Source organism: Felis catus, chromosome E3, assembly GCF_018350175.1.
Source record: "Felis catus isolate Fca126 chromosome E3, F.catus_Fca126_mat1.0, whole genome shotgun sequence".
NCBI classification, from domain to species: Eukaryota; Metazoa; Chordata; class Mammalia; order Carnivora; family Felidae; genus Felis; species Felis catus.
Genome location: NC_058383.1, coordinates 1,079,060 through 1,091,031, shown reverse-complemented (window position 1 = coordinate 1,091,031; position 11,972 = coordinate 1,079,060). Strand labels below are relative to the sequence as shown.

At 52.5% G+C, this 11,972-nt stretch overlaps 2 protein-coding genes across 2 annotated transcripts in view; both read left to right on the top strand.

The window, feature by feature from the left end:
* Positions 1-504: 504 nt before the first annotated feature.
* Positions 505-7,190, top strand: ZFAND2A (zinc finger AN1-type containing 2A). Its single transcript, XM_045048234.1, is given in 6 exon segments — positions 505-627; positions 1,005-1,050; positions 1,273-1,411; positions 3,226-3,355; positions 6,515-6,663; positions 7,126-7,190. Coding segments are annotated over 6 exon segments (606 nt in total). The 3' UTR covers positions 7,145-7,190.
* The window catches only part of CE3H7orf50 (chromosome E3 C7orf50 homolog), a 120,196-nt gene continuing 115,411 nt past the window's right edge, over positions 7,188-11,972 (top strand). The window contains exons 1-2 of the mRNA XM_023246549.2: positions 7,188-7,561; positions 7,651-7,743. The gene's annotated coding sequence lies outside the window, so the exon portion shown is untranslated. The remainder of the gene's footprint in view (positions 7,562-7,650; positions 7,744-11,972) is intronic.

Below are 11,972 nucleotides of genomic sequence, written 5' to 3'. Positions count from 1 at the left end.
TCCGGTCGCCTCCGCGGCCGCCCGGGTCCCGATCGAGAGCCAGGTGCGGCGCCGGGCCGGGGACATCCCCCGGGGAAGGGTTTCCCGTGCCGCCGCGCTGCCGGGAGTGGGCCCGCGCCGTGGCAGGGGCTGCAGCGTTCCCGCCCCGGGGGCGTGGGAGAGGGGACGGGCCCGCGCGGGCCAGGCACCGCGCGGCGGCCCCGCCCCGGCAGGGAGGGGGGCGACGGGGAGGTGCGGAAAAGCCCCTGGGGGACCCGGCTTCTGCGGCGGCCGGGCCGTGCAAGGGGCCTCGGGAGGCGCGGTGCGGACCGAAGTTTCCCCTCCGGGGCCGTAGCTTCGCTTGTCGGCCCGTTTTCCACCGGGGGTGAACGGCTTGTCCTCCTCCCTCATCACCCCCGGGTTGCTGTCGTCGGGGAGCCGGTCCTGAGTCAGCTCTCCGCGGGAGGGAGTTGAGGGGCTCAGCAGGGGCAGAGCTGAGTCTCTCCGGGGTAGCGGCGCGAGCTAATGGGACTTAGCACCCGGCGACACTTGGCTTACGTCAACAAGTATACTCAGCGGATGAAACTGTGCCCCAACTCGTTGCGGGCAGTTGTGGGAATTGAATATGGGAAACGCCTGTCGCTGCGAGTCCGAGTGGTTTAATGCACACCTGAATTCGGGGGGAGCTTTCTCGAGTAGAGATTTGAAGGACCAAGAAGCCATCGCTCTCACGACAGGGGTGATTCTGAATGAGCCAGTGCTTGTACCGAAACGCCTTTTGTCTCGGCAAGAATTTGTGACGCTTTAGTCGCCTGCAGGGGCCGGGGGTCACTTGCACACGGACGGCTTCCTACAGAGCAAGTCTGTTCATTTTCATCAGCTGGAAGTTAGGAACGCTGGTGACTGAAAATCTGGCCACACTCAACCGACTGAGCCACCAGGCGCCCCTGGCCGTTTTTCTCATTAGCTCTTCAGCGTTGGGAGGCCGGCCTGAGGTCCAGGTTCTGGTCACCGTTGCTACGTAGCCTCTTCTGAAGGCCAGGAACCAGGGCCAAGGCCAGGTGGATACAGGTGTGCTGCTTAAATATTTGTGGGACAACACGGGATGGGGTTCTTTTGAAAAGACAGCTTCACAGGTTAGGTTCTTCAGAACCGCTGTCATTGTGAAAGTCATGGTCCCCAATTTTTTTCTCACCTGTGGTACTTCAAAGATGTATTTGATAGGCATAAAGAACTGACCGTACGTAAATACCTGTTTAACGTGATCTGTAATTTTTTCATCCTAATCTTTAGAACACTTCGTTGTTTTTTTGGTGTTTGTTTTTTGTTTGTTTTTAGATTTTCTTCCGTTACAATGCGATGCGTGTAAACAAGATTTCCATAAAGACCATTTTACTTGTGCTGCACATAAATGTCCATTTGCATTCGAGAAGGTGATCGATCGTATTTTATTTCAAAGATTCTAGCTTTTGTTGTCTAAAGCTATGCTGTCCGAATAGTAGCCATGTGCCACATAGAACTAATAATCTCATTCGGATGAAGTAAGACTTAAAATCTGGTTTCGCCATCAGACTAGCCATATTCCAGGTGTTCGGCCACCACGTGTGGCCATGGGTGGTGCAGATATGGCATGTTTCCACCATCACAAGAATGTCTGGATGGCACAGCTCTAAAGTAACAGATTCTATTTTCAGGGGCTCTTGAAGTCAAATTGTTGTATCCAAACCTTGAAAGTTTATTTCGCGTGTGAAAATACTCAGTTCCTTTGATTCATCGTGCTGAGGAAGAACATAGTGGTGTCTTTGTGAAGCGCCAGAAATGGTTAATATCTGACAAAGAACCTAATCTGGAAGCCATTAAAAATGCTAGTTAATTTGGGTGACTTCACGGCCGCTGTTTAGTGGCAAATAGTACATTGTAGAAACTGGAAGACGAGGACTCTAAGAAGACCGACGTGCATGAGTCCGAAGGAGTGACACCTTGTTACTGGCTTTGCAGGTGGCTCTTGACCTGTATTCGTTTTGTTTCTGGTGGTTCTGAGGTTTTTTTTTTTTTTTTTTTTAAGTTTATTTATTTTGAGAGAGCATGAGCAGGGGAAGGGCAGAGAGAGAGAGAGAGAAAGAGAGAGAATCCCAAGCATGCTCTACGCTGTCAGCGCAGAGCCCGTTGCGGAGCTCGAACCCATCAGGTGCCCCCGCTTGAGCCGCTCAGGTGCCCGATTCAGAGGTTATTTGAGTGAACTCTATAGCCCGAGTGTTGCTTCCTTGAGGTGGCAGTTAGAAAGGTGAATGACTTATGAGCATTATTACATGCTTTCATTAGTGTTGGCTGGGGTCTGATCTTCCAGCGTTTTCTAGGTCATTGGGGGGGCGGGGGAGGGTGACTCCTATTTACCAGGCCCCGATGACTAGGCCAAACTATGCAGTTGATTTGTTGGCTTGACCTCCCCACGTCCCTAGATGGGGAGAGTCTGGCTAGACAGCAGTAGTAATGCCTTATTTGGCACAGAGTTGTCAACTGAGGGAGTGTTCCTGGCAACCCTGCGGCTTGACCCAGACGGCAGGCCTCCTCACTCTGATGACACGTTTGGATGTCAGTTGTCACGTCCGTCCGTTTTCTTGCTGAGCTTAGTTTCCTTAGCTCCTGCCCTGGCTCAGGTTTTTAACTGCTGGGCGCGCATCTGCTGGGCGCTTGGTTCTTCCCTATAGAGCCCCTCCCCCACCGTCTGCTTGGGTGGCTGTTAATGAACCTGAGAGCTCAGCCTAGCTGTGTGCTCTCCAGTCAGCCGCGTGCGTCTCCCTGCGGGTGAAAGCCACAAAAGGATCAGGCGGGCTGTTGGCAGTTGAAGGGAGCCGGAGGCTGTTCACGGTAGTGTTCTCTTCCGTTCTCTCTGTTCCAGGGGTGTCCGGGCTGGCTCCCCACCTGCCAGGGCGGTGCTGGATGAACGGCCCTGCTGCCCTGAGACCAGATCCGTTTCACCAGCTTTTCTTTGGTTGCCTTTCACCGTCTCAGGGTCGTGTCCACAGCTGGTTAACAGTCTGTTAGGTTTAAATTCTACTAGATTTCACTTCCTGTCCTGAATCTGTAGGGAAGCCTTACTACTCATCCTCAGGGGTAACAACACCGTCTTCTAATGAACAGTCGGAACATCCGTGCTTGTCCTCTATTTGATTTTCAATGCACTATACCTTTTCCTTTTGTGAGTTTTGTCTGAATCTGGAATATGATTTTATATCATTATTTTGGGGACGTTCGGGTCCCAGTGTGCCCACTTTGTAACAAACCAGTACCGGTAAAAAAGGGAGAGATCCCAGATGTGGTGGTTGGTGAGCACATTGATTGAGAGTGTAGCTGTCATCCTCGGAAGAAAGAGAAGGTGAGGACAAATTCTGTCCACTCTGTGAATGGGGATTTTTTTCCGTCGGGGGGAAAGGTCCATTATCTAACTATGATCCGTAATCCTAATCGTCTGCTTACAGATGAAACCTTAGTGACGTCAGTGCTTCCCCGAGTAGTGGAAGGCATGGGCTTTTACAGATCCGGGAACGTATTTTCTAAATATGAGAGTCTCTGCTAGGATCTGCTGCTTCTATAGGAATTTCATACTTTGTCTCCCAAAGTGAAGAGCTAATGTGGTTTCTAGAACCGTTTGGTTAAGGTGTGTTTTTATTAGCTGCTCCTAGCGAAACATAAAAGGATATATACCATTTGACCTTGCAGCGTTCTTCGTGAGAGTTGTACGTTTGTTCACTTGGAGTAAATCATGCCAGTGAAAATTGCAGGCCCCATTCTCCTCACCAGTCTTGGTCGCTTGGGGTCCGTCCTTTTGTCCAGGTGTGTGCGCTGTTGTGTCTCGGGTCTGTCTTATTCCCTTGTAGTCGTGGGCATCGTTAGCTGGTTCGGCACGGTGTAGGCTGAGCATGGGCTACCGGCCCCATTGCTACGCTGCCACCTGTCTGGCTGCCCGCCCCCGCCCCGCCCTGGAGACGAGTGGGGTCCCTGCACAGGCCTTCCGGGGCTCGTCTCTCTGAGGACACAGCTGAGCGATTCTGTCTGTATTTCTCTTAAGGCTAGATCCAAGTTTCCCTACTTTCTGTGTCTCGTGTTTTTTTTCTTAGTTTTTCCCTGATGTGTGGGGAGGCCCATGCCCCTGCTGCTCCCCGGGAAGGACTGTGGAAGGTAAATAAATGGAGGCCGTGTACCTCGCCGGATCTTCATTCTTGGTTTCCTCTGGCTTAGCTGCATGAGGTAGCAGCCAGGCTCTGAATTCTTCATTTGGGCACTTACTTACCCTGTTCATTTCCTCACTTACGCTGTTGCTGTAGACAATTCTGTGTAGTTGTTCTACTGCGGTCCTTTGTGGGGCCAGTTTTGCTTCTGGTAGTTGAAGGATCTCCCCCTCGTCCCAGAGTTTGGAAGCTTCCCATCGAGTGTTCCTGGTGTAGATCCCTCTTCATCTGTCACACTAGGCAGGCAGTGGGCCCTTCCAAACCGGAAACTCCAGCGCTTCCGACTGGAGTTTGGATTCTTTGATATTCTCTAGCCTTCTGTTCCTTAGGTGCTGCACTTTCTGGATCGGTCTCCTTTTTTTCCCCCTGAAGTTTTCTTTCCCTGTGAAATCTGCGTCCAGGGTATTTTCTGTGCGTCACAGTAAATGTCCTCCTCCGTGCCCGATCTGCTGGCTGCCCACTCGCACAGTTGGTGCAGTGTGAACTCTGGCCTTTGCTCTGGGGCATCTGCCCGGCCCACTTTCTCGGGAAACCCTGGAGCCCTAGGACTTCGGGGTCTTTCTCTTAGGCTGATCAGGTTCCCTGGAGAAGGTGGGGTTCTGTTCTGTTCCCTGCCTGGGGAGAGCACACTCTGGCTTCCAGAATCATGGAGCCAGGTGGACAGAGCACTCGCCTCTCCCCTTCGTGGAGCACAAGCTCCTTGCTGCCTTCTGCGTGCCCCTCCCATGTTTGTGGGGGTCCTCCTGCCCGTTGCTCCCCAGGCCAGAGCCTCTGTGAGACCCTCTGCGGAGCATCCGTCTTGTGCCAGCGTTGGGTGGAGGTCTGATTCTCGCCTTCTCCCATTGTGGTCCCACGTCACCCTCACCTGCCGGCACTGCTGATGTCTGAGCCTTTGAGGGTTTTGTTTCATGAAGAGGGGTGCTTCTTGACTTTCCCCACCAGCTCACAATTTGGCTTTCTCACTTTGCCAAGTTCATTGTTGTCGGGTGCTTTTTTCTCTAAAATCTCGTAACTCTTTTTTCTCTCGATCTTGTGGATTTATCCCTTTCCAAAAAATCTGCTCCCTGTCGTTTCAAGGAGACTCAAACTGACCTTGCCTTCAGTAGAACACATGTGTCTACGTGCCCTTTCCTCTTGGACCGCACTTTCTCAGAGCCTCTCGGGCCTTCCGGGGGCTGGTCTGGGCCAGCTCCGCAGCTCGCCCTTCCCAAAGGCCCTCCCAGGTTACTCGGAGACGCCCTGCTTATGCTCCACACACGCAGTGATTGCAGGAAGTAAGCAGAAAGCCTATTAACCCCTTACTTGCTGCTCTCGGCCTCCAGCACACAAAACCCTTTCTTGACCAGCCGACCCCAGTCTCCCCACAACCCCGATTTGTTCCCTCTGCTCTGGCTGTATGGTGGTGTGCTTTTCCCTTCAGGCCCTCTGGGAGCTCTACTAAAACCTCCCTGCGTCTATACAAGACCACAGCTCCCCTCGCTCTGCTTTCCCCCCCCCCGCACTGACAAGGCCCTCCTCTTTCTTGGCTCACCGCAGATTCATGACCCCAGCCCACCCCAGGGCGGGCAGGCCCTCCTTTGCTCCCCTGAAGCAGGCCCTCTGCTCCCTGCACTGGGTGCGCATGCTCAGGTGACTTGAGGCAGTCCACAGCTGCCCGTCCTTGCCGGAAGGCTGCCCTTAGGCCACTAAGTGAGCCTCTCTTGGCTGCCACCCTTAGCTCACAGCGCCAGCAGTGCCTGGGAGTGTATACCACTCCCTCCCGTTAAAAGAAAACAAAAAAACCCTTCAGTAACCGATGGGAATAGGGGCTATAGATCTTCAGCTCCCTGGAATGTCCCCAGAGCCTCCCGAGTCAGCTCCCCTCGGTGGGACTGTGCGCCACGCCATGGGCTTGGCCTCCTTCCCTCCATCCCCAGTCCCCACTCCGAACTCTCCTAGGTCTGAAGGGTTTTTGCGGAGGACACGTCCAGGTGCCTCGTGTGAAGACCAACTTAATGCACTGCTTTCTATTACTTGCTAAAACCTTTTAGTTAGTATCTGCGTTTGCCCGACAGTAAGATGTTTGTGTAAAGTCTTGGCGTTTTTATTTCTTGTAGCTGAGAACTGATTCTAGTTTAAATGCTGGCAGTCTTATTGGGTGTTTCTTAAATAATTGCTTATGGAAGCAATTGAAATGCCCAGTTGGTTCCGTCGGTGGGACATGTGACTCTTGACAGCAGGGTTATGAGTTCAAGCCCATGTTGGGTGGAAAGATTACTTAAAACAATAAAAAAAAAGAAACGTTAAAGCAGCCCTTGCTTTCTCAGATTTTTATATGCCGGCGCTCAAAAGAGGGGTGCAAGAAGGAGATGCTGCAGGTGATTTGTGACCAGGGCCGCGGCAGTTTCCGTATTCAGCGTAGACATCCTCTGGATCACAGCTGCCCACGCGGGAACCTTGCCGTCAGTGTAGCCGGGTGAGCAGAGCGGCTGAGCTGGGACGTGCTGGCCCGCGTACACGGACCCGGAACCCTCACGGTGGGGATAGGGTACCTTTGAGCGTTGCACTGAACTAAGTTGTTGATGTGAAATATTTGTTGTAGAGACTTGGATAAATATAATCTAAATTAAAGTTGGATTCTAGTTGTATTGTTTTCTTGTGGCCGCCAGAGCAAAGTACCACGGCCTGGGCTGCTTACGCCACAGAAGTTCATTGTCTCCCTGCTCTGGAGGCTGGAGTCCAAGATGGGGGTGTGGCGGGTTCCTCCCCGAGGTTCTGGGGAGATGCCACTCCGGGCCGCTCCCCCCACTGTGGGTGGTTTGCAGGCTGCCTCTCCCCAACCTCTCTGTCACACGGGTTTTCCTTATGTGTCGCTGTCCAGGCGTCATCTTTTTTTTTTTTCTAAATTTTTTTTTTAATATTTGTTTATTTTTGACAGAGAGAGAGAGACAGCGTGAGCGCGGGAGGGGCAGAGAGAGAGGGAGACACAGAATCTGAAGCAGGCTCCAGGATCCGAGCTGTCATCACACAGCCCACGCGGGGCTCGAACTCACGGACTGCGAGATCATGACCTGAGCCGAAGTCAGATGCTCAACGGACTGAGCCACCCAGGCGCCCCGGGGCGTCTTCTTTTGATGAGGACACAGTCATGTTGGATTAGGATCCCACCCTTTTCCACTCTGAGCGCATCTCCGCCGATTACATCTCCGATGACCTTACTTCCAAACATCACGTTCTGAGGTCCCGTTTAAGACGCGTCGGCCTATCTTTCTGTGGGGACACGATTCAACCCACTCGCTAGTAGTGTAACCAAGAGCACCTTCCTCAAGTCAGTAGAAACATCTTCCTAAACCTGCTGTGAGCCGGGTTGACGGGTGAGTGCCCTGGCTCCCTAACCGAGCACGTGGCTCTCCGGGTAAGCCGACGGAGGGGTCGTGACTGCTGGTCCAACCTTTCTGTGTAGGTGTGCAGCTGCCAGAGCCTCTGATTCCGAGCCATCCAAGCCGTCGGGAGCCCTGAATACGTCGTCTTCCAGTTGGCTAGCTCGGCGACTCAGGTACTGGTCCGAACGGCGTGCACAGATTCACTTGCCTTGTCCTGGGTGTGGCGGTTCTTGTCGGGTGAGCACGGAAAAGTCGGTGCAGTACAGGTACTAACTGAGCGGTTCAAATTCTGTACTCCGAGTTATGTACTCCTGGCACACGGCTTAGACTAGGCAGGGTGATCGAGAGTCTGGATCGGAGCTTTCTTGAGCTCCGGATTATCAGTGCAATTTATTCCAGCACAGAGCGGATCACACGGTTGGCATTTTATAGCTGTTTCTGAAATACAGATCTTTTATATGATCAGCTGCTCCGGGTTAGTCAAGATGGACCTAAAAAAATAAGCTGTTGTTTTGTTCTCTTTCAGATGGAAAGTAAAGAGATGATGTGACTCCGTCCACATGGAGACATTAGCTTGTGTTGCGTATTTTAACTTTACAGACCGTGTCTGTGCTGTAGTGCCTTTACGCTTCTCGTGGCAAACAGTCTGGAATGTCATTAAAACTTTTCCAGTAAAATGTGCAAATTTTGGCAAAACAAACAGAAGGGTATCGATATTCTGAGCTTGGCTAAACTGCGTCAGCCCCTGCTTCCTCCGTCCTGCCCCCAAATGAAGTGACGTGGAGAGCAAAGGGTCTGAGTATTACCCGGCCTGAGTCCCGCAAGAACCTGGCACTGTGGAGGCCTCTGTCCCTTACATACCCGCACAGCTGATGGCACTCTGTCTTTATCATTGGCTTCCATGGTGACCGCCCCTGGAGCCCAGAAGAAGGGGGAGGCCTTGGCCCTACTTGGCTAAGGGCCCGTGTTCAAAGGCGGCCCCCACTCTGACAGAGCAGCCTTGTGGCCATACGGACTATAAATGCTGGGCTCATACTGATGGCCTCATTCCAGGAGAGAGCCCTATGCCCGGTGACCCTGGGCGCTGGGAACCAGTGAAGCAAAACGTCCCTGTAGCCGGGTCCTGATCTTAACCCACCGGTCGTCCACCTGCGCACCCCTTTTTCCTGGATTAACAAAATCCAAGCAATTACTCACAGCTTCAACACACGATGGGGGGAAGGGCTCCCGTTCAGTTTCCATTCCGCAAATAGGTGATCAAAACTTCTGCGAGTTGTCTTGGTGCCGTTTGTTCTGGACCAGTGGTTCTCACTTGGGCGTGCTCAGAGTCGCCTAGAGGGCTTGTTCGAACAGTGCCAGGCCCCACCCCTGGAGTTTCTGGTTCCAGGGGTCTGAGCGGGCCTTGAGATTTGCACTTCCAGCACGTTCCCAGCTGATGGTGATGCTGTGGGTCTGAGGACCCCACTTGGATCAATCACTTGTCCTGTACCCCTGCCGTCCGATATGCGGTCGCTGGCCACAGATGGCCTGGAGCTCGTGAAATGCAGCAAGCCCAGCTGGAGGTTGGATTCTTAGTTTTATCTAACTTAAAGGCTGTTAACTTGATTTACTTTTTAGAAAAATCCTTCAGTACGTTAGGAACTTTGGTATGTGAATTTGGTTTTTCAGTTCTGGATTTTATTTATTTTTCATTTATTTATTTTTTTTTAGTTCTGGATTTTAAATACAGGTCAGGCCTTTCTCATGAAAACTTAATGTCCAAATTGAGAATCTGAAACACACTTGAGCTTTGAAGACAAACCATAAAATACGTCATTGTTAAAAAAATGATTCACGTGTTGAAATATTTTGGATATGATGGATTAGATAAAGCGATAAAGTTAATTTTATCTATTTTTCTTTTAACTGTGGCTACTAGAAACTTTAGAAACAGGTAGGTGGCTTGCCTTACGTTCCTGTTACACGGTGCTGTTCTTATCCGAACTGAAGGATAAACACCCACATTTAAGCTGGAAGGACGGTCAGCCTAGGAGTCCGCTGGTGCCTCCGTCTTTGGGTTTGACTTGGGACGGGACGGTGGCCCCCCTCAGCACAGGGTTTGCCCCTGTGGGTGCCCGAGACCGCGGTCTGTGCCGGACCGTGTGCGTTGACTGTTCTCTCTTGTACACACGTGCCTGCGGTAGAGCTTGAGCCATGAGTTAGGCTCAGCGAGAGGCGACCGACAGCAATGAAAGAGCAGTCGCGGTTACACAGGAACGAGACCTCATGCCTGCCGCGCCCGCTTCGTCGTGCAGCGTGTCTGTAACAAAAGTTAGGAGTGTTCTCTCTTTCAAAATTCTTTTTTTTTTTTTTTTAAATCATTTTTGAGAGACAGCGTGAGCAGGGGAGGGGCAGAGAGAGAGGGAGACACAGAATCCGAAGCAGGCTCCAGGCTCTGAGCTGTCAGCACAGAGCCTGATGTGGGGCTCGAACCCACGAACCGTGAGATCATGACCTGAGCCGAAAGCGGATGCTTAACCGACTGAGCCACCCAGGCACCCCTCTCTCTCAAAATTCTTACTGTCCTGCACTCCCCGTTCTTGTGATGGTGTGAGATGATAAAATGCCTTCCTCTTAGATGGAGGAGGGAATGACCTAGGCCTGTGACGAGCCTAGGTCTATTTTTGGCCTGAGGCTATGTCAGAAGGCCATCATCACCTGGACCACTGCTAGGGCGGGAGCTGGAACCAGGGTGGGGGCGGGGTTGGGATGGCTGGGATCTTCTCTCCGGTCCTGTTAGTAGATATTCAGATAGCTCCAAGGGTGTGAAAGGTTGGGAGGGCAGAGGCGTCCTGGCTCCTTGTCACGCTCCTGGGCGCTGACTCCCTGCTCAGTGTCCCTTGCATCAGGCAGCTGTGTTGTCCACAGATACCGAGGTCCCAACCTGCCTCTGCACCACCTGCCTCCTCCTGGGAGCCCAGCACGCGTTCTCCAGCAGCCGCAAGGTCTGGCCGGTACCTGCCAGCTCGGGGCAGCCTGCGAGGGGTTTCCTGGTGTTAGTGTCGCTGCGCCAAAGAGGAGGTCCTTTTGGTAGAAGGTGCTAAGTTGTCTAAAATGTCATCCCAGCGTCATGAGTTTTCCATGCCCTCACTACCTGCCTTTGGTTTAGTTTTTTCCTAACCCGATGAAGACACGGTGTCCCTTTACTCTCAAAGAACGTCTTGAATTAGCAAGGTTGCTCATCTGAGAACCGTCCATGTGAAGAATTTAAGCTAAGGGAGTTCATTCGTGCAGGTGCCCTCACAACAGGGGAAGAATTCGAATGTGACTGTGTGCCAAGGGTTGGAGAAGCCACAAGTGTACAGGTTTTCGTGGAAAACACGGAGGTTAATATTAGCGTAGTAAGTTTTTTTAGCGCTCAAAGTTTGCGTGCAGTTTTGAGAAAAACCTAACACTGAGTTTTGTGCTCTGTGTTCGTCTGTCAGGGGTAGGACGGGGCTCACTTTCCTTACCTGGAAATGTTGGAGAGACCCCAGTGGGTGTTGATTTGCTGTGTTTTCCTGAGATGATATAAAGACTCGTGATCACGGTGGATCACGTAGAAGGTGCAGGGAGGAGGAGAGTATCCGGCTGTGCTGTTCACTAAATGTGTGAAGAGGCGGTTTGCAGTTTGCTTTTAATTGCTTTGCCCGAGCGGGTCCTCCTTCCTCCCTCTCATTAGGACGTTAGGGGGAGCTCTGCCCACACCCACGTTTGTAGCATTATTACCTCCACCCCTGTTCTCAGAATGCATCCCTAGCTAAGACTTTCTTGCAACAAATGCTACAAAAACAGCCTTTTGAAGTGGTTTGTAAAAAACAAAAACAAAACCCTATGCCGACAGGCAGAGCAGTGGGTTAATTTTACATTCTGGAGGTATTCCGAACCAGAGCAAAGTGACATGTGTGGATGGCTTTGCTTTGCCTCCATCCTGGTGCGGGGAGACGTGTCTCCCTTCCCGCCTTCAGGGAATGTTCCCTGGAGAACGAGAGCAGTCCCAAGGGCTGCTGTTTCCGTGGTGCCAGGTAGAAAGCGCCTGGGGTGCCAGGGACAAAGTCAGGTTCTCTCTGTGGAGCCCCCAGGTGTTGGCGCAGACACGGTGCCGAGACGTGAAATCGTGGCTGTCCTCCTCTGGCTGGGCGTTCGTGACGTCCCTCTCCCACCGCAGGCTGGTCGCGCGCTGCCCACCACAGAGCCCTGGCGGCAGGCCGACTCTGGTCTCTGGGGCCACGTCCCCTCCCACCCACCCCCGCCGTCATACACCCCCATCTAACAGAGGGCAGTGAGCCTTGCACGGTTTGGCCAAAGCCGGGGTCCTCAAACTTGTTCCAGAGCCTGGAACCCGCCGTGGTGGTGTGTGTGTGCGGGGAGCCCGCGGTAAGCT